The 21,837-nt window shown below is 48.3% G+C and overlaps 1 protein-coding gene and 2 long non-coding RNA genes across 30 annotated transcripts in view; 1 reads left to right on the plus strand and 2 right to left on the minus strand.

The window, feature by feature from the left end:
* Nucleotides 1-2,363: 2,363 nt before the first annotated feature.
* LOC127911269 (uncharacterized) lies at nucleotides 2,364-5,957 on the minus strand. Of its 2 annotated transcripts, none has more exons than XR_008077675.1 (2): nucleotides 4,232-5,957; nucleotides 2,364-4,137 (listed from the first exon to the last, which is right to left on the minus strand). It is a non-coding gene; the product is annotated as an uncharacterized LOC127911269 (long non-coding RNA). The 2 variants fall into 2 exon arrangements; XR_008077676.1 differs by having other exon boundaries at nucleotides 4,185-5,957.
* On the plus strand, nucleotides 5,544-11,305 carry LOC127911268 (uncharacterized). Of its 27 annotated transcripts, XR_008077652.1 has the most exons (14): nucleotides 5,544-5,680; nucleotides 5,761-5,925; nucleotides 6,395-6,528; nucleotides 6,629-6,768; nucleotides 6,809-6,928; nucleotides 7,009-7,068; nucleotides 7,767-7,831; nucleotides 7,912-7,986; nucleotides 8,207-8,459; nucleotides 8,600-8,639; nucleotides 8,800-8,899; nucleotides 10,059-10,301; nucleotides 10,846-10,988; nucleotides 11,188-11,305. It is a non-coding gene; the product is annotated as an uncharacterized LOC127911268 (long non-coding RNA). The 27 variants fall into 27 exon arrangements; XR_008077669.1 differs by lacking the exons at nucleotides 6,809-6,928; nucleotides 8,207-8,459 and adding an exon at nucleotides 6,929-6,968 and having other exon boundaries at nucleotides 6,689-6,728; nucleotides 7,787-7,926; nucleotides 8,460-8,639; XR_008077661.1 differs by lacking the exons at nucleotides 6,809-6,928; nucleotides 8,207-8,459 and having other exon boundaries at nucleotides 6,629-6,788; nucleotides 6,949-7,068; nucleotides 7,787-7,926; nucleotides 8,460-8,639.
* A 157-nt stretch (nucleotides 11,306-11,462) lies between these two features.
* Nucleotides 11,463-21,837, minus strand: part of klhdc3 (kelch domain containing 3) — a 166,218-nt gene continuing 155,843 nt past the window's right edge. Inside the window, exon 11 of the mRNA XM_052477433.1 lies at nucleotides 11,463-13,387. Coding sequence (XP_052333393.1) covers nucleotides 13,321-13,387 — 67 coding nt within the window. The 3' untranslated portion in view covers nucleotides 11,463-13,320. The remainder of the gene's footprint in view (nucleotides 13,388-21,837) is intronic.

Raw genomic sequence — 21,837 nt, forward strand, 5'->3', positions numbered from 1 at the left:
ATGATGGAGGTCAAATGTACACCTTTCCCTGAAACACCCACAACACGGTCCCCCATATCGACCATATTCCCAAGCATCTCCATGCAATCAGACTTTTGATTTTGTGCCACCAGGGTCACAATAATATACCCCCTCTCTGAATGTCCAAGTGTGACCCCCTCCCCATGTCTTACTGCAGCTAGTGTTGCCAGCACTGCCATTGCCTGGGTGGGGGCACCCCACCGGAATTCCCACCGGCTAGGGACAAGGTCATCAAGGTTCTCATTAGCAGCTTTGAGAATTTCCTTGTATAATATGCTCTCCCTTTAGGGGGCTCAGAATCTTGAGGGGGCCGTGCTGCTCTAGGTCTCTGACCTCATTTTGGCTGCATACAGACCGCTTACAGGCCCATAAAGGCCCATAAAACAGTTAGGGAATTCTCCTTAGTGTCTGGGTCATTCAGGTGGGTGTCTAGGGTAAAGGGTTGTGGACTGTACCATTAATATAGGATCATAAATAAATAAGATATCATTTATTTAAAAAATGTATTTCCCCATGATAGGACAATAAATAAATGAAATGTATAATTCATTCTAACAATTATATCCATTATCTGAACAATATTGAAAGCTCTCTCCAACCCTGCTCACCTGGGAGGAGATATTAGATGGAGCAGGACCCTGGACACAGCCGGGGGAGTATCGCCGTCCTAAGGAGGAGTTAGAGGCACCGAAAGCGGAACGGCGATACTACGAGGAGAAATACAGGAGAATAGAGGAACAGCGAAGATATGAAGGTACATGGCTAGCACGGAAGCCCGAGAGGCAGCCCCAAGATTTTGTTTTTGGGGTGAGGGGGAGGCACACGAGGAGATTGGCTGAGTCAGGTAGGAGACCTGAGCCAACTCCTCGCGCTTACAGTGGGGAGCGTGTAACTGGTCAGGCACCGTGTTATGCAGAGATGCACACGGCGTCTCCAGTGCGCTATTCTAGCCCGGTGCGCTCTATTCCAGCTCCTCGCAATTACCGGGCTGGAATGGGCATCCAGCCAGGATGTATTGAGCCAGCTCTATGTTCTGGATCTCCAATGCGTCTCCACGGTCCAGTGTATCCTGTGCCTCCTCCCCACACTCGCCCTGAGGTGCGTGTCACCAGCGCGCCTCCAGGGTCCAGTACGCCCTGTTCCTCCTCCTCATACTCACCCTGAGGTGCGTGTCACCAGCCCGGTACCACCAGTGTCGGCACCACGCACCAGGCCAAAAGTGTGCCTCGGCAGTCCAGTACGCCCTGTTCCTCCTCCCCATACTCGCCCTGAGGTGCGTGTCACCAGCCCGGTACCACCAGTGCCGGCACCACGCACCAGGCCTACTGTGCGCGTCGGCAGTCCAGAGCGTCCGGCAACAGTACCTAGTCCAGAGCGTCGGGCGACAGTACCCAGTCCAGAGCTTTCGGCGACAGTTCACAGACAGAAACCTCCAACGACGGGCCACAGTCCGGAACCTCCAACGACGGGCCACAGTCCGGAACCTCCAACGACGGGCCACCGTCCGGAACCTCCAACGACGGGCCACAGTCCGGAACCTCCAACGACGGGCCACAGTCCGGAACCTCCAACGACGGGCCACAGTCCGGAACCTCCAACGACGGCCACAGTCCGGAACCTCCAGCGTCGGTCCCCAGACCAGGGTCTCTAGCAACGGTCCCCAGTCCGGGGGTCAGGGTGTGACGAGGGTGGAATGTGTAGTTTTTGTATTGTCAAGTTTTTTTTGTATATCTAGGTGTTCATATGTCTATGGTTACATAGATTTGTTCCCAATCAGAGGCAGCTGTTTATTGTGGTCACTGATTGGGGACCATATTTCGGTAGCCATATTCCTTGGGTATTTTGTGGGTTATTATCTATGTGTAGTTAAATGTCAGCACTAGTTGTTTATAGCTTCATGTTCATTTTGTTCGTTTGTTTAAGTGTTCTTCGTTTTAATAAAAGAAGAATGTATTCCAATCACGCTGCGCCTTGGTCTCCTCGTTACGACGAATGTGACGGGGTGAAAATATTGAATTGTCTGTCTCTGTAGAAGAGTCACGTTTTCGTTTTGAAATCGGTTCCCCTGTCTTACCCTACGTCATGTTTCGGTGCTGCTTGTCTTCCTAATATTTGTCGATAAATGTCTCTAGTCTTAAGATTTGTTTTGTGTTGTTATCCAGATTGAAGGTCATCACCCACCAGATTGTGTAGTGCTAATATTTTAGTCTAACTTGCCGATATTGAATATTACGTTTTTATCTTTGTTCAGTCCGCCATTACCTGTCTCAGTCCCGCCTCCAAAGAATGCACCTTTATTTGTGTTTGAGTGAAACATTCAACAACAATGAAAGATTCTTAGGTCAGTTAGGATCAACACTTTATTGTAAGAATGTGAAATGTCAGAATAATCGAAGACAGAAATATTTATTTCAGCTTTTATTTCTTTCATCACATTCCCAGTGGGTCAGAAGTTTACATACACTCAATTAGTATTTAGTAGCGTTGCCTTTAAATGGTTTAATGTGGGTCAAACGTTTCGGGTAGCCTTCCACAAGCTTCCCACAATAAGTTGGGTGAATTCTGGCCCATTCCTCCTGACAGACCTGGTGTATTGAGTGAGGTTTGTAGGCCTCCTTGCTCACACACACTTTCTCAGTTCTGCCCAAAACCTTTCTATAGGGTTGAGGTCAGGGCTTTGTGATGGCCACTCCAATGACTTTGTTGTCCTTAAGCCATTTTGCCACAACTTCTGAAGTATGCTTGGGGTCATTGTCCATTTGGAAGACCCATTTGCGACCAAGCTTTAACTTCCTGACTGATGTCTTAAGATGTTGCTTCAATATGTCCACATCATTTTACTCCGTCATGATGCCATCTATTTTGTGAAGTGCACCAGACCCTCCTGCAGCAAACATGATGCTACCACCCCCGTGCTTCACGGTTGGGATGGTGTTCTTTGGCTTGCAAGCCTCCCCCTTTTTCCTCCAAACATAACGATGGTCATTATGGCCAAACAGTTCTATTTTTGTATTATCAGACCAGAGGACATTTCTCCAAAAAGAACCATCTTTGCCCCCATGTGCAGTTGCAAACCGTAATCTGGCTATTTTACGGCGGTTTTGGAGCGTGGTCCCATGGTGTTTATACTTGCGTACTATTGTTTGTACAGATGAACGTGGTACCTTCAGGCGTTTGGAAATTTCTCCCAAGGATGAACCAGGCTTTTGAAGGTCTCAAATATTTTTCTGAGGTCTTGTCTGATTTCTGTTGATTTTCCAATGTCAAGCAAAGAGGCACTGAGTTTGAAGGTAGGCCTTGAAATATATCCACAGGTACACCTCCAATTGACTCAAATGATGTCAATTAGCCTATCAGAAGCTTCTAAAGCCATGACATCATTTTCTGGAATTTTACACACAGTCAACTTAGTGCATGTAAACTTCTGACCCACTGGAATTGTGATATAGTGAATTAGAAGTGAAATAATCTGTCTGTAATCAATTGTTGGAAAAATGACCTGTGTCACGCACAAAGTAGATCTAACCGACTTGCCAAAACCATAGTTTGTTAACAAGAAATGTGTGGAGTGGTTGAGAAATGAGTTTTAATGACTCCAACCTAAGTGTATGTAAACTTCAGACTTCAACTCTATATCAATAACCTTGCTGCTGGGTCTTCCACCATACTAAGCTATATCAATAACCTGACTGCTGGGTCTTCTACCATACTAATCTATATCAATAACCTGACTGCTGGGTCTTCTACCATACTAATCTATATCAATGACCTTACTGCTGGGTCTTCTACCATACTAATCTATTTCAATGACCTTACTGCTGGGTCTTCTACCACACTAATCTATATCAATAACCTTACTGCTGAGTCTTCCACCATACTAATCTATAACAATAACCTTACTGCTGAGTCTTCTACCATACTAATCTATAACAATAACCTTGTTGCTGTGTCTTCTACCTTAACATACAAATCTATATCAATACCTTGTTACTGTGTCTTCTACCATTCCATACTAATCTATATCCTTGTTGCTGTCTTCTACCAATCCATACTAATCTATATCAATAACCTTGTTGCTGTGTCTTCTACCAATCCATACTAATCTATATCAATAACCTTGTTGCTGTGTCGTCTACCAATCCATACTAATCTATATCAATAACCTTGTTGCTGTGTCGTCTACCAATCCATACTAATCTATATCAATAACCTTGTTGCTGTGTCTTCTACCATTCCATACTAATCTATATCAATAACCTTGTTACTGTGTCGTCTAACAATCCATACTAATCTATATCAATAACCTTGTTACTGTGTCTTCTACCATAACATACTAAACTATATCAATAACCTTACTGCTATGTCTTCTACTGTACTTCTCATTCCCTTTGCTGATGACACCAATTAGATTTTATAACACAATCATTTTGATTCACTAATTAATTAAGCTAACACAGGCATTGCCACATTTTCTGAATGGTTCCAAATACACAATTCATCTTTAAATATAAAAAAATCCTATGTTATTGTATTCAATAGTAAGAATAAGAAATATTGTTAAAGAGCCAGAATCTCAACTGGTGTGAATGAAACGGAACAAGTCACATCCACTAGATTCCAGGGAGTTTTAATAGATGACAAGTTACCCTGGAAAGATCCCATTCAGTCTGCATTAAAGTGATGAAATGTGTTGATATCAGATAGATGAGTGGTTTGGTTCATCAGGCTTCCTAACTCCATACTGGAGCTTCAGTTACCCAGATCTCTATACTGGAGCTTCAGTTACCCAGATCTCTATACTGGAGCTTCAGTTACCCAGATCTCTATACTGGAGCTTCAGTTACCCAGATCTCTATACTGGAGCTTCAGTTACCCAGATCTCATTTACTGTAATATTGTCTGGGCCAGTAGATATGCCTTCTACCTACACAAATTACTCATCATACAAAAGAAATGTGCATGACTAGACACCTACTCTAATTACCTGGCTCCATCTGCAGCTTTGTTTAAGAAACACAATATCTTGTCTATTTACAACATTAATGTACACCAATTATGCACTTTCATCTACATATACTCAAACCTCCAAGACAGTTGACCTAAACCCTTCAATGGATTCTTCCAGGTTCATTATAAAATTAATCTATATAACGTTCACCCTCCCCACTGTCACACCTCATTTAATCAATTCTCTATCAGGTACAGAGGTACTCTGGAATTTTTATCTTCACATTGCCAAAACATCATCATCCCTCAATAACTTCAAGTGAAGACTGGAGTTCAGCTTGATGAACCAAACTACTCAGTAACCCCTTCCATATAGCCCAACTCTCACATTTAAACAAAACAAAAATATGTATTTATTTGTTTAATGATTACTGATTAATTTATACATTCATAATTAGTAGGTTTTGTTATCTGTTTAAACAAACCTTTGTCTACATCTGTATTGTATATTGTTTTTGGAGGTGTTGTTTTTAAATCATCCCTTCCAACCTGCACAACATTTATTATTGATTTGATCTGTATTGTTGCCTGTCACTTCTTTTCTTTGGTATAAAAAAATGAAACCAAAATAAGTAGGGTATAAGGTGGTCAGGTAGGGTATAGGGTGGTCAGGTAGGGTATAAGGTGGTCAGGTAGGGTATAGGGTGGTCAGGTAGGGTATAAGGTGGTCAGGTAGGGTATAAGGTGGTCAGGTAGGGTGGAGGGTGGTCAGGTAGGGTGGAGGGTGGTCAGGTAGGGTATAAGGTGGTCAGGTAGGGTATAGGGTGGTCAGGTAGGGTGGAGGGTGGTCAGGTAGGGTGGAGGGTGGTCAGGTAGGGTGGAGGGTGGTCAGGTAGGGTGGAGGGTGGTCAGGTAGGGTATAAGGTGGTCAGGTAGGGTGGAGGGTGGTCAGGTAGGGTGGAGGGTGGTCAGGTAGGGTGGAGGGTGGTCAGGTAGGGTGGAGGGTGGTCAGGTAGGGTATAAGGTGGTCAGGTAGGGTAGGTGTGGTCAGGTAGGGTGGAGGGTGGTCAGGTAGGGTGGAGGGTGGTCAGGTAGGGTGGAGGTGGTCAGGTAGGGTGGAGGGTGGTCAGGTAGGGTGGAGGTGGTCAGGTAGGGTGGAGGTGGTCAGGTAGGGTGGAGGGTGGTCAGGTAGGGTGGAGGGTGGTCAGGTAGGGTGGAGGGTGGTCAGGTAGGGTGGAGGGTGGTCAGGTAGGGTATAAGGTGGTCAGGTAGGGTGGAGGGTGGTCAGGTAGGGTGGAGGGTGGTCAGGTAGGGTGGAGGGTGGTCAGGTAGGGTGGAGGGTGGTCAGGTAGGGTGGAGGGTGGTCAGGTAGGGTGGAGGGTGGTCAGGTAGGGTGGAGGGTGTAGGGTCAGGGGGTCAGTCAGAGGTGGAGGGTGGTCAGGTAGGGTGGAGGGGGTCAGGTAGGTTGGAGGGTGGTCAGGTAGGTTGGAGGGTGGTCAGGTAGGGTGGAGGGTGGTCAGGTAGGGTGGAGGGTGGTCAGGTAGGGTATAAGGTGGTCAGGTAGGGTGAAGGGTGGTTAGGTAGGTTGGAGGGTGGTCAGGTAGGGTGGAGGGTGGTCAGGTAGGGTGGAGGGTGGTCAGGTAGGGTGGAGGGTGGTCAGGTAGGGTGGAGGGTGGTCAGGTAGGGTGGAGGGTGGTTAGGTAGGGTGGAGGGTGGTCAGGTAGGGTGGAGGGTGGTCAGGTAGGGTGGAGGGTGGTCAGGTAGGGTGGAGGGTGGTCAGGTAGGGTATAAGGTGGTCAGGTAGGGTATAAGGTGGTCGGGTAGGGTGGAGGGTGGTCAGGTAGGGTGGAGGGTGGTCGGGTAGGGTGGAGGGTGGTCAGGTAAGGTGGAGGGTGGTCAGGTAGGGTGGAGGGTGGTCAGGTAGGGTGGAGGGTGGTCAAATAGCGTGGAGGGTGGTCAGGTAGGGTGGAGGGTGGTCAGGTAGGGTATAGGGTGGTCAGGTAGGGTGGAGGGTGGTCAGGTAGGGTGGAGGGTGGTCAGGTAGGGTGGAGGGTGGTCAGGTAGGGTGGAGGGTGGTCAGGTAGGGTATAAGGTGGTCAGGTAGGGTGGAGGGTGGTCAGGTAGGGTGGAGGGTGGTCAGGTAGGGTGGAGGGTGGTCAGGTAGGGTGGAGGGTGGTCAGGTAGGGTGGAGGGTGGTCAGGTAGGGTAAAAGGTGGTCGGGTAGGGTGGAGGGTGGTCAGGTAGGGTGGAGGGTGGTCAGCTAGGGTATAAAGTGGTCTGGTAGGGTGGTTAGGTAGGGTGGAGGGTGGTTAGATAGCATGGAGGGTGGTCAGATAGGGTGGAGGGGGTCAGGTAGGTTGGAGGGTGGTCAGGTAGGGTGGAGGGTGGTCAGGTAGGGTATAAGGTGGTCAGATAGCATGGAGGGTGGTCAGATAGGGTGGAGGGGTCAGGTAGGTTGGGGGGTGGTCAGGTAGGGTGGAGGGTGGTCAGGTAGGGTAGAAGGTGGTCAGGTAGGGTGGAGGGTGGTTAGGTAGGGTGGAGGGTGGTCAGGTAGGGTGGAGGGTGGTCAGGTAGGGTGGAGGGTGGTCAGGTAGGGTGGAGGGTGGTCAGGTAGGTTGGAGGGTGGTCAGGGTGGTCAGGTAGGGTATAAGGTGGTCAGGTAGGGGTGGAGGGTGGTCAGGTAGGGTGGAGGGTGGTCAGGTAGGGTGGAGGGTGGTCAGGTAGGGTGGAGGGGTCAGGTAGGTGGAGGGTGGTCAGGTAGGGTTGGAGGGTGGTCAGGTAGGGTGGAGGGTGGTCAGGTAGGGTGGAGGGTGGTCAGGTAGGGTGGAGGGTGGTCAGGTAGGGTATAAGGTGGTCAGGTAGGGTGGAGGGTGGTCAGGTAGGGTGGAGGGTGGTTAGGTAGGGTGGAGGGTGGTTAGGTAGGGTGGAGGGTAGTCAGGTAAGGTGGAGGGTGGTCAGGTAGGGTGGAGGGTGGTTAGGTAGGGTGGAGGGTGGTCAGGTAGGGTGGAGGGTGGTCAGGTAGGGTGGAGGGTGGTTAGGTAGGGTGGAGGGTGGTCAGGTAGGGTATAAGGTGGTCAGGTAGGGTGGAAGGTGGTCGGGTAGGGTGGAGGGTGGTCAGGTAGGGTGGAGGGTGGTCGGGTAGGGTGGAGGGTGGTCAGGTAGGGTGGAGGGTGGTCAGGTAGGGTGGAGGGTGGTCAGGTAGGGTGGAGGGTGGTCAAGTAGCGTGGAGGGTGGTCAGGTAGGGTGGAGGGGAGTCAGGTAGGGTATAAGGTGGTCTGGTAGGGTGGTCAGGTAGGGTGGAGGGTGGTCAGGTAGGGTGGAGGGTGGTCAGGTAAGGTGGAGGGTGGTCAGGTAGGGTGGAGGGTGGTCAGGTAGGGTGGAGGGTGGTCAGGTAGGGTGGAGGGTGGTCAGGTAGGGTGGAGGGTGGTCAGGTAGGGTATAAGGTGGTCAGGTAGGGTGGAGGGTGGTCAGGTAGGGTGGAGGGTGGTTAGGTAGGGTGGAGGGTGGTTAGGTAGGGTGGAGGGTGGTTAGGTAGGGTGGAGGGTGGTCAGGTAGGGTATAAGGTGGTCAGGTAGGGTATAAGGTGGTCGGGTAGGGTGGAGGGTGGTCAGGTAGGGTGGAGGGTGGTCAGGTAGGGTGGAGGGTGGTCAGGTAAGGTGGAGGGTGGTCAGGTAGGGTGGAGGGTGGTCAGGTAGGGTGGAGGGTGGTCAGGTAGGGTGGAGGGTGGTCAGGTAGGGTGGAGGGTGGTCAGGTAGGGTATAAGGTGGTCTGGTAGGGTGGAGGGTGGTCAGGTAGGGTGGAGGGTGGTCAGGTAGGGTGGAGGGTGGTCAGGTAGGGTGGAGGGTGGTCAGGTAGGGTGGAGGGTGGTCAGGTAGGGTGGAGGGTGGTCAGGTAGGGTGGAGGGTGGTTAGGTAGGGTGGAGGGTGGTCAGGTAGGGTGGAGGGTGGTCAGGTAGGGTGGAGGGTGGTCAGGTAGGGTGGAGGGTGGTCAGGTAGGTTGGAGGGTGGTCAGGGTGGTCAGGTAGGGTATAAGGTGGTCAGGTAGGGTGGAGGGTGGTTAGGTAAGGTGGAGGGTGGTTAGGTAGGGTGGAGGGTGGTCAGGTAGGGTGGAGGGTGGTTAGGTAGGGTGGAGGGTGGTCGTGGAGGGTGGTCAGGTAAGGTGGAGGGTGGTCAGGTAGGGTGGAGGGTGGTCAGGTAGGGTGGAGGGTGGTCAGGTAGGGTGGAGGGTGGTCAGGTAGGGTGGAGGGTGGTCAGGTAGGGTGGAGGTGGTCAGGTAGGGTGGAGGGTGGTCAGGTAGGGTGGAGGGTGGTCAGGTAGGGTGGAGGGTGGTCAGGTAGGGTGGAGGGTGGTCAGGTAGGGTGGAGGGTGGTCAGGTAGGGTGGAGGGTGGTCAGGTAGGGTATAAGGTGGTCAGGTAGGGTGGAGGGTGGTCAGGTAGGGTGGAGGGTGGTCAGGTAGGGTGGAGGGTGGTCAGGTAGGGTGGAGGGTGGTCAGGTAGGGTATAAGGTGGTCAGGTAGGGTGGAGGGTGGTCAGGTAGGGTGGAGGGTGGTCAGGTAGGGTGGAGGGTGGTCAGGTAGGGTATAAGGTGGTCAGGTAGGGTGGAGGGTGGTCAGGTAGGGTGGAGGGTGGTCAGGTAGGGTGGAAGGTGGTCAGGTAGGGTGGAGGGTGGTCAGGTAGGGTGGAGGGTGGTCAGGTAGGGTGGAGGGTGGTCAGGTAGGGTGGAGGGTGGTCAGGTAGGGTGGAGGGTGGTCAGGTAGGGTGGAGGGTGGTCAGGTAGGGTGGAGGGTGGTCAGGTAGGGTGGAGGGTGGTCAGGTAGGGTATAAGGTGGTCAGGTAGGGTATAAGGTGGTCAGGTAGGGTGGAGGGTGGTCAGGTAGGGTGGAGGGTGGTCAGGTAGGGTGGAGGGTGGTCAGGTAGGGTGGAGAGGTGGTCAGGTAGGGTGGAGGGTGGTCAGGTAAGGTGGAGGGTGCATGGTAGATGGAGGAGGTCAGGTAGGGTGGATGGTGGTCAGGTAGGGTGAAGGTATGTCATGTTGGGTGGAGGGCTGAAGGTATGGAGGTTGGTCAGGTAGGGTGGAGGTGTGTTGATCAGGTAGGTTGGAGGGTGGTCAGGTAGGGTGGAGGATGACCTGCCCCAGCTCAACACTGTTTTTGTATATCTGCAGTACATTTCTACTCTAGCTTTAGTCCTCATCCATTGTTGATCAGCAGGGGCTGAAGTTATGCATGTTGATCAGTAGGGCTGAAGATATGCATGTTGATCAGTAGGGGCTGAAGGTATTCATGTTGATCAGTAGGGGCTGAAGGTATTCATGTTGATCAGTAGGGGCTGAAGGTATTCATGTTGATCAGTAGGGGCTGAAGGTATGCATGTTGATCAGTAGGGGCTGAAGGTATGCATGTTGATCAGTAGGGCTGAAGGTATGCATGTTGATCAGTAGGGGCTGAAGGTATGCATGTTGATCAGTAGGGGCTGAAGGTATTCATGTTGATCAGTAGGGGCTGAAGGTATGCATGTTGATCAGCAGGGGCTGAAGGTATGCATGTTGATCAGTAGGGCTGAAGGTATGCATGGTGGTCCTTCTGTAGCTCAGTTGGTAGAGCATGGCGCTTGTAACGCCAGGGTAGTGGGTTCGATCCCCGGGACCACCCATACGTAGAATGTATGCACACATGACTAAGTCGCTTTGGATAAAAGCGTCTGCTAAATGGCATATATTGATCAGTAGGGCTGAAAGTATGCATGTTGATCAGCAGGGGCTGAAGGTATGCATGTTGATCAGCAGGGCTGAAGGTATGCATGTTGATCAGTAGGGCTGAAGGTATGCATGTTGATCAGTAGGGCTGAAGGTATGCATGTTGATCAGCAGGGGCTGAAGGTATGCATGTTGATCAGTAGGGGCTGAAGGTATGCATGTTGATCAGTAGGGCTGAAGGTATGCATGTTGATCAGTAGGGCTGAAGGTATGCATGTTGATCAGCAGGGGCTGAAGGTATGCATGTTGATCAGCAGGGGCTGAAGGTATGCATGTTGATCAGCAGGGCTGAAGGTATGCATGTTGATCAGTAGGGCTGAAGGTATGCATGTTGATCAGCAGGGGCTGAAGGTATGCATGTTGATCAGTAGGGGCTGAAGGTATGCATGTTGATCAGTAGGGCTGAAGGTATGCATGTTGATCAGTAGGGCTGAGGGTATGCATGTTGATCAGCAGGGGCTGAAGGTATGCATGTTGATCAGCAGGGGCTGAAGGTATGCATGTTGATCAGCAGGGGCTGAAGGTATGCATGTTGATCAGCAGGGGCTGAAGGTATGCATGTTGATCAGCAGGGGCTGAAGGTATGCATGTTGATCAGCAGGGGCTGAAGGTATGCATGTTGATCAGCAGGGGCTGAAGGTATGCATGTTGATCAGCAGGGGCTGAAGGTATGCATGTTGATCAGCAGGGGCTGAAGGTATGCATGTTGATCAGCAGGGAAGCACCTAGGGGTTAATTAAATAGCTGTTCTTCTGCCTGGGCTAAAATAGATGGCTAATGCCAGGAAGGTGTAGGACAGGTGTTTATGGTATAGTACGATAGTACCCTAGCATTGAAGTAGTATAGTATTACTAGTAGTACAGTACCCTAGTAGTACAGTAGTATATTACTACAGTACCCTGTACTACTAGGGTACTATCATTCTATACTACTACTAGGATACTGTAGTACTACACTACTACTGTACTACTAGGGTACTCCAGTAGTATAATACTATAGTACCCCAGTAGTGTAACAGTATACCACAGTAGTATTATAGTACCCTAGTAGTATAGTACTATAGCACCCTAGTAGTATAGTAGTAGTATAGTACTATAGTACCCTAGCAGTGTAGTAGTAGTAGTAAAGTACTATAGTAGCCTAATACTACAGTACCCTAGTAGTATAGCAGTAGTATATTACTATAGTACCCCAGTAGTGTAACAGTATACCACAGTAGTATTATAGTACCCTAGTAGTATAGTACTATAGCACCCTAGTAGTATAGTACTATAGTACCCTAGCAGTGTAGTAGTAGTAGTAAAGTACTATAGTAGCCTAATACTACAGTACCCTAGTAGTATAGCAGTAGTATATTACTATAGTACCCAGTAGTATAGTACCCTAGTAGCAGTATAGTGCTGTAGTACCCTAGTAGTAATATAGAATAGTACTATAGTACTGCCCTCTACACCCAATGTTGTATTCTAGGTTTGTTCAACAGGCAGGCTCCATGTGGTGGGTCCAAAATCTTCACCTGTTGCACGAGTGACAGTTAAAGACTAACCAGGAGATGAATGGAACTTTTAACTTTGTTAAGCTTATTCTAACTTCTAGAGTCAGCTGTAAGCAGTGAGCAGCACAGCCGTATGGGGTTCTACGGTGGTTGGCTGTGACGGATGCATTCTAGAGGCATTCTCTCAGCTGGTACAGTGGGATGACACGTATTTCACCTCCACAGAGAGAAGAGAGGTTAGTTATCCACTCAGAATATTTGGAGTTCAGAACTTCTGTTCCTTCCCTGATGAGCTGTTAAACAAAACCAATGATGGAGGGGTGCCCCTTTAAATATATGGTAATCATCACAGACATTTGATCAGTCAGGAGAGAGTACGGAGCAGAGAAAACTAAATGTCAAAATGTCAGCATTCACTTCTGCAACTCTTTCAAGAAAGAGAAATCAGTGTTGAGTGAAGAATATGTTCTGCTTGTCGTAATACTGGTAAAACGATCAAGGTGATTCACATTGAGAAAGAGAGCAACACAAACCCAGATACTAATGCACCATTCACCCCCTCCTGATAGTGTCCAGGGAGGACAACAAGAGAAGCGAGAGAGAGAGAGAGCGATAGATAGACAATCCAAGGAAGAAGAAAACTCCAATTCAGACCAGATCAAAATGTTACTGTAAAAACAGACAGGCAGACAGCCTCCTGGTCTTCAGGTCCAGTAGATTCAAACAGCCCTGGCAGGTAGAGAACCAGACCTAGGACAACCAGAAACATGGTTTTACTGACAGGACTTCAGAGCGTTAAGGTTCTGGTGGAGTCAGCCCTGATACTGCTGGAGCTAAGTGCACTTGGTTAAGGCCAGACCGTAGGGTTCTCTGCCAGGTTCTAGTAGTGTCAAAGGCCAGCTCAGACGGTGGATAATCTTCTGGTACTATGACAGCCAGCTAGCTCTGGGTCAGTTCAGCCCTGGTGTTCTGGTACTGTGGTAGCTCTGGGTCAGTTCAGCCCTGGTGTTCTGGTATTGTGGTAGCTTTGGGTCAGTTCAGCCCTGGTGTTCTGGTATTGTGGTAGTTTTGAGGTCAGTTCAGCCCTGGTGTTCTGGGTCAGTTTAGCCATGAGAGGAGAAGATAGGTCTGCTGATGTTACTGTTGGTGGTCATGGCGTTCAGCTCCCACCTAAAAAAGAGACAGTGACCGTTAGAGACACAGGCTGAGTGTCCTGCTGTGGGACTGAGGGTTAGGACCAGAGAGGGAGTTCTATAGGCTGAGGGTTAGGACCAGAGAGGGAGTTCTATGGGCTGAGGGTTAGGACCAGGGAGGGAGTTCTATAGGCTGAGGGTTAGGACCAGGGAGGGAGTTCTATAGGCTGAGGGTTAGGACCAGAGAGGGAGTTCTATGGGCTGAGGGTTAGGACCAGGGAGTGAGTTCTATGGGCTGAGGGTTAGGACCAGGGAGTGAGTTCTATGGGCTGAGGGTTAGGACCAGAGAGGGAGTTCTATGGGCTGAGGGTTAGGACCAGAGAGGGAGTTCTATAGGCTGAGGGTTAGGACCAGGGAGGGAGTTCTATGGGCTGAGGGTTAGGACCAGGGAGGGAGTTCTATGGGCTGAGGGTTAGGACCAGGGAGGGAGTTCTATGGGCTGAGGGTTAGGACCAGGGAGGGAGTTCTACAGGCTGAGGGTTAGGACCAGGGAGGGAGTTCTATAGGCTGAGGGTTAGGACCAGCGAGGTAGTTCTATGGGCTGAGGGTTAGGACCAGGGAGGGAGTTCTATGGGCTGAGGGTTAGGACCAGGGAGTGAGTTCTATGGGCTGAGGGTTAGGACCAGGGAGTGAGTTCTATGGGCTGAGGGTTAGGACCAGGGAGGGAGTTCTATAGGCTGAGGGTTAGGACCAGGGAGGGAGTTCTATGGCCTGAGGGTTAGGACCAGGGAGGGAGTTCTATGGGCTGAGGGTTAGGACCAGGAGGGAGTTCTATAGGCTGAGGGTCAGGACCAGGGAGGGAGTTCTATGGGCTGAGGGTTAGGACCAGGGAGGGAGTTCTATGGGCTGAGGGTTAGGACCAGGGAGGGAGTTTTATGGGCTGAGGGTTAGGACCAGGGAGGGAGTTATATAGGCTGAGGGTTAGGACCAGGAAGGGAGTTAATAGGCTGAGGGTTAAGACCAGGGAGGGAGTTCTATGGGCTGAGGGTTAGGACCAGGGAGGGAGTTCTATAGGCTGAGGGTTAGGACCAGGGAGGGAGTTCAATAGGCTGAGGGTTAGGACCAGGGAGGGAGTTAATAGGCTGAGGGTTAGGACCAGGGAGGGAGTTCTATGGGCTGAGGGTTAGGACCAGGGAGGGAGTTAATAGGCTGAGGGTTAGGACCAGGGAGGGAGTTCAATAGGCTGAGGGTTAGGACCAGGGAGGGAGTTCTATGGGCTGAGGGTTAGGACCAGGGAGGGAGTTCTATGGGCTGAGGGTTAGGACCAGGGAGGGAGTTAATAGGCTGAGGGTTAGGACCAGGGAGGGAGTTCTATAGGCTGAGGGTTAGGACCAGGGAGGGAGTTAATAGGCTGAGGGTTAGGACCAGGGAGGGAGTTATATAGGCTGAGGGTTAGGACCAGGGAGGGAGTTCAATAGGCTGAGGGTTAGGACCAGGGAGGGAGTTCTATGGGCTGAGGGTTAGGACCAGGGAGGGAGTTAATAGGCTGAGGGTTAGGACCAGGGAGGGAGTTCAATAGGCTGAGGGTTAGGACCAGGGAGGGAGTTCAATAGGCTGAGGGTTAGGACCAGGGAGGGAGTTAATAGGCTGAGGGTTAGGACCAGGGAGGGAGTTAATAGGCTGAGGGTTAGGACCAGGGAGGGAGTTAATAGGCTGAGGGTTAGGACCAGGGAGGGAGTTAATAGGCTGAGGGTTAGGACCAGGGAGGGAGTTCTATGGGCTGAGGGTTAGGACCAGGGAGGGAGTTAATAGGCTGAGGGTTAGGACCAGGGAGGGAGTTCAATAGGCTGAGGGTTAGGACCAGGGAGGGAGTTAATAGGCTGAGGGTTAGGACCAGGGAGGGAGTTCTATAGGCTGAGGGTTAGGACCAGGGAGGGAGTTAATAGGCTGAGGGTTAGGACCAGGGAGGGAGTTCAATAGGCTGAGGGTTAGGACCAGGGAGGGAGTTAACAGGCTGAGGGTTAGGACCAGGGAGGGAGTTAATAGGCTGAGGGTTAGGACCAGGGAGGGAGTTCTATGGGCTGAGGGTTAGGACAAGAAAGGGAGTGTTTTAGGCTTATGGTCCTGCTGTATGTCTGATGGTAAGGACCAGGGTGGGAGAGCATTAGGCTGAGGGTTAGGACCAAGGAAGGAGGTTGAAACATGAGAAGCAGAGAGCAGGCTGATGACGATTACGATACTAGAGGGGCTGAGGGCCAGGGAGGGACGCTGATGGAGACATAGTGTCCCTCCCTGGCCATCAAGGGGGCTAGAGGGGCTGAGGGCCAGGGAGCGATGCTAAAGGGGGCTAGAGGGGCTGAGGAACAGTGAGGGACGCTAAAGGGGGCTAAGGGCCAGGGAGGGTGATTGATAGAGACTAGAAGGGTTGAGGGTCACAGAGGGAGAATGATGGAGACTAGAGGGGCTGAGGGATAGAGAGGGAGACTGATGGAGACTAGAGGGACTGAGGGTCAAAGGGGGAGACTGATGATTAGAACATTAGTAGTAGTGGTAGCAGCTGACATGTAGAACATTATCAGAACATTAGTAGTAGTGGTAGCAGCTGACATGCAGAACATTATCAGAACATTAGTAGTAGTGGTAGCAGGTGACATGCAGAACATTATCAGAACATTAGTAGTAGTGGTAGCAGCTGACATGCAGAACATTAGTAGTAGTGGTAGCAGCTGACATGCAGAACATTATCAGAACATTAGTAGTAGTGGTAGCAGCTGACATGCAGAACATTATCAGAACATTAGTAGTAGTGGTAGCAGCTGACACACAGAACATTATCGGAACATTAGTAGTCGTGGTAGCAGCTGACCCGCAGAACATTATCTGAACATTAGTAGTCGTGGTAGGAGCTGACACACAGAACATTATCAGAACATTAGTAGTAGTGGTAGCAGCTGACCCGCAGAACATTATCAGAACATTAGTAGTAGTGGTCGCAGCTGACACACAGATCATTATCAGAACATTAGAAGTCGTGGTAGGAGCTGACACACAGAACATTATTGGAACATTGGTAGTCGCGGTAGCAGCTGACACACAGAACCTTATCGGAACATTAGTAGTCGTGGTAGCAGCTGACCCGCAGAACATTATCAGAACATTAGTAGTAGTGGTAGCAGCTGACCCGCAGAACATTATCAGAACATTAGTAGTAGTGGTAGCAGCTGACCCGCAGAACATTATCAGAACATTAGTAGTCGTGGTAGCAGCTGACCCGCAGAACATTATCAGAACATTAGTAGTCGTGGTAGCAGCTGACCCGCAGAACATTATCAGAACATTAGTAGTAGTGGTCGCAGCTGACACACAGATCATTATCAGAACATTAGTAGTACTGGTAGCAGCTGACAAGCAGAACATTAGTAGTAGTGGTAGCAGCTGACATGCAGAACATTAGTAGTAGTGGTAGCAGCTGACATGCAGAACATTATCAGAACATTAGTAGTAGTGGTAGCAGCTGACATGCAGAACATTAGTAGTAGTGGTAGCAGCTGACATGCAGAACATTAGTAGTAGTGGTAGCAGCTGACATGCAGAACATTATCAGAACATTAGTAGTAGTGGTAGCAGCTGACATGCAGAACATTAGTAGAAGTGGTAGCAGCTGACATGCAGAACATTAGTAGAAGTGGTAGTAGCTGACATGCAGAACATTATCAGAACATTAGTAGTAGTGGTAGCAGCTGACATGCAGAACATTATCAGAACATTAGTAGTAGTGGTAGCAGCTGACATGCAGAACATTAGTAGAAGTGGTAGTAGCTGACATGCAGAACATTATCAGAACAGTAGTAGTAGTGGTAGCAGCTGACATGCAGAACATTAGTAGAAGTGGTAGTAGCTGACATGCAGAACATTATCAGAACATTAGTAGTAGTGGTAGCAGCTGACATGCAGAACATTATCAGAACATTAGTAGAAGTGGTAGCAGCTGACATGCAGAACATTATCAGAACATTAGTAGTAGTGGTAGCAGCTAACATGCATAACATTATCAGAACATTAGTAGTAGTGGTAGCAGATGACACGTCGAACATTATCAGAACATTAGTAGTAGTGGTAGCAGCTGACATGCAGAACATTATCAGAACATTAGTAGAAGTGGTAGCAGCTGACACGCATAACATTATCAAAACATTAGTAGTAGTGGTAGCAGATGACATGCAGAACATTATCAGAACAATAGTAGTAGTGGTAGCAGCTGACATGCAGAACATTATCAGAACATTAGTTGTAGCGGTAGCAGCTGACATGCAGAACATTATCAGAACATTAGTTGTAGCGGTAGCAGCTGACATGCAGAACATTATCAGAACATTAGTAGTAGTGGTAGCAGCTGACATGCAGAACATTATCAGAACATTAGTAGTAGTGGTAGCAGCTGACATGCAGAACATTATCAGAACATTAGTAGTAGTGGTAACAGCTGACACGCAGAACATTATCAGAACATTAGTAGTAGTGGTAGCAGCTGACACGCAGAACATTAGTAGTAGTGGCAGCAGCTGACACGCATAACATTATCAGAACATTAGTAGTAGTGGTAGCAGCTGACATGCAGAACATTATCAGAACATTAATAGAAGTGGTAGCAGCTGAGATGCAGAACAGTAGTAGTAGTGGTAGCAGGTGACATGCAGAATATTATCAGAACATTAGTAGTAGTGGTAACAGCTGACACGCAGAACATTATCAGAACATTAGTAGTAGTGGTAGCAGCTGACACGCAGAACATTAGTAGTAGTGGTAGCAGCTGACACGCAGAACATTATCAGAACATTAGTAGTAGTGGTAGCAGCTGACATGCAGAACATTAGTAGTAGTGGTAGCAGCTGACACGCATAACATCAGAACATTAGTAGTAGTGGTAGCAGCTGACATGCAGAACATTATCAGAACATTAGTAGTAGTGGTAGCAGCTGACACGAAGAACATCAGAGCATTAGTAGTAGTGGTAGCAGCTGACACACAGAACATTATCAGTAGTCGTGGTAGCAGCTGACCCGCAGAACATAGTAGTAGTGGTAGCAGCTGACCCGCAGAACATTATCAGAACATTAGTAGTAGTGGTAGCAGCTGACATGCAGAACATTATCAGAACATTAGTAGTAGTGGTAGCAGGTGACATGCAGAACATTATCAGAACATTAGTAGTAGTGGTAGCAGCTGACATGCAGAACATTAGTAGTAGTGGTAGCAGCTGACATGCAGAACATTATCAGAACATTAGTAGTAGTGGTAGCAGCTGACATGCAGAACATTATCAGAACATTAGTAGTAGTGGTAGCAGCTGACACACAGAACATTATCGGAACATTAGTAGTCGTGGTAGCAGCTGACCCGCAGAACATTATCTGAACATTAGTAGTCGTGGTAGGAGCTGACACACAGAACATTATCAGAACATTAGTAGTAGTGGTAGCAGCTGACCCGCAGAACATTATCAGAACATTAGTAGTAGTGGTCGCAGCTGACACACAGATCATTATCAGAACATTAGAAGTCGTGGTAGGAGCTGACACACAGAACATTATTGGAACATTGGTAGTCAGCAGCTGACACACAGAACATTATCGGAACATTAGTAGTCGTGGTAGCAGCTGACCCGCAGAACATTATCAGAACATTAGTAGTAGTGGTAGCAGCTGACCCGCAGAACATTATCAGAACATTAGTAGTAGTGGTAGCAGCTGACCCGCAGAACATTATCAGAACATTAGTAGTCGTGGTAGCAGCTGACCCGCAGAACATTATCAGAACATTAGTAGTCGTGGTAGCAGCTGACCCGCAGAACATTATCAGAACATTAGTAGTAGTGGTAGCTGACACACAGATCATTATCAGAACATTAGTAGTCGTGGTAGCAGATGACATGCAGAATATTATCAGAACATTAGTAGTACTGGTGGCTGAGCAGAACATTAGTAGTAGTGGTAGCAGCTGACATGCAGAACATTATCAGAACATTAGTAGTAGTGGTAGCAGCTGACATGCAGAACATTAGTAGTAGTGGTAGCAGCTGACATGCAGAACATTATCAGAACATTAGTAGTAGTGGTAGCAGCTGACATGCAGAACATTATCAGAACATTAGTAGTAGTGGTAGCAGCTGACATGCAGAACATTAGTAGAAGTGGTAGCAGCTGACATTTAGTAGAAGTGGTAGTAGCTGACATGCAGAACATTATCAGAACATTAGTAGTAGTGGTAGCAGAACAGAATATTATCAGAACATTAGTAGTAGTGGTAGCAGCTGACATGCAGAACATTAGTAGAAGTGGTAGTAGCTGACATGCAGAACATTATCAGAACATTAGTAGTGGTAGCAGCTGACATGCAGAACATTAGAACAGTAGCTGACAGAAACATTATCAGAACATTAGTAGTAGTGGTAGCAGCTGACATGCAGAACATTATCAGAACATTAGTAGTAGTGGTAGCAGCTGACATGCAGAACATTATCAGAACATTAGTAGAAGTGGGAGCAGCTGACATGCAGAACATTATCAGAACATTAGTAGTAGTGGTAGCAGATAACATGCATAACATTATCAGAACATTAGTAGTAGTGGTAGCAGATGACACGTCGAACATTATCAGAACATTAGTAGTAGTGGTAGCAGCTGACATGCAGAACATTATCAGAACATTAGTAGTAGTGGTAGTAGTGGTAGCAGATGACATGCAGAACATTATCAGAACATTAGTAGTAGTGGTAGCAGCTGACATGCAGAACATTATCAGAACATTAGTTGTAGTAGCAGCTGACATGCAGAACATTATCAGAACATTAGTTGTAGCGGTGAGCTGACATGCAGAACATTATCAGAACATTAGTAGTAGTGGTAGCAGCTGACATGCAGAACATTATCAGAACATTAGTAGTAGTGGTAGCAGCTGACATGCAGAACATTATCAGAACATTAGTAGTAGTGGTAACAGCTGACACGCAGAACATTATCAGAACATTAGTAGTAGTGGTAGCAGCTGACATGCAGAACATTAGTAGTAGTGGCAGCAGCTGACATTATCAGAACATTAGTAGTAGTGGTAGCCGCTGACATGCAGAACATTATCAGAACATTAATAGAAGTGGTAGCAGCTGAGATGCAGAACATTAGTAGTAGTGGTAGCAGGTGACATGCAGAATATTATCAGAACATTAGTAGTAGTGGTAACAGCTGACACGCAGAACATTATCAGAACATTAGTAGTAGTGGTAGCAGCTGACAAGAACATTAGTAGTAGTGGTAGCAGCTGATTTATCAGAACATTAGTAGTAGTGGTAGCAGCTGACATGAGAACATTAGTAGTAGTGGTAGCAGAAACATTATCAGAACATTAGTAGTAGTGGTAGCAGCTGACACGCAGAACATTATCAGAACATTAGTAGTAGTGGTAGCAGCTGACATGCGAGAACCTTATCAGAGCATTAGTAGTAGTGGTAGCAGCTGACACACAGAACATTATCAGAACATTAGTAGTCGTGGTGGTAGCAGTGACAGCTGACAGAACATTATCAGAACATTAGTAGTAGTGGTAGCAGCTGACATGCAGAACATTATCAGAACATTAGTAGTAGTGGTAGCAGCTGACATGCAGAACATTATCAGAACATTAGTAGTAGTGGTAGCAGCTGAGATGCAGAACATTAGTAGTAGTGGTAGCAGGTGACATGCAGAATATTATCAGAACATTAGTAGTAGTGGTAGCAGCTGACACGCACATTATCAGAACATTAGTAGTAGTGGTAGCAGCTGACATTAGTAGTAGTGGTAGCAGCTGACACGAGAACATTATCAGAACATTAGTAGTAGTGGTAGCAGCTGACATGCAGAACATTAGTAGTAGTGGTAGCATTAGAACATTAGTAGTAGTGGTAGCAGCTGACACGCAGAACATTATCAGAACATTAGTAGTAGTGGTAGCAGAACGAAGAACCTTATCAGAGCATTAGTAGTAGTGGTAGCAGCTGACACACAGAACATTATCGGAACATTAGTAGTCGTGGTAGCAGCTGACCCGCAGAACATTATCGAACATTAGTAGTCGTGGTAGCAGCTGACCCGCAGAACATTATCAGAACATTAGTAGTAGTGGTAGCAGCTGACCCGCAGAACATTATCAGAACATTAGTAGTAGTGGTAGCAGATGACATGAACATTATCAGAACATTAGTAGTAGTGGTAGCAGCTGACATGAGAACATTATCAGAACATTAGTAGTCGTGGTAGCAGAACATGCAGAACATTATCAGAACATTAGTAGTAGTGGTAGCAGCTGACCCGCAGAACATTATCAGAACATTAGTAGTCGTGGTAGCAGATGACATGCAGAACATTATCAGAACATTAGTAGTAGTGGTAGCAGCTGACATGCAGAACATTATCAGAACATTAGTAGTAGTGGTAGCAGCTGACCCGCAGAACA

This window comes from Oncorhynchus keta, chromosome 24 (genome assembly GCF_023373465.1).
Source record: "Oncorhynchus keta strain PuntledgeMale-10-30-2019 chromosome 24, Oket_V2, whole genome shotgun sequence".
In the NCBI taxonomy this organism is placed as follows: Eukaryota; Metazoa; Chordata; class Actinopteri; order Salmoniformes; family Salmonidae; genus Oncorhynchus; species Oncorhynchus keta.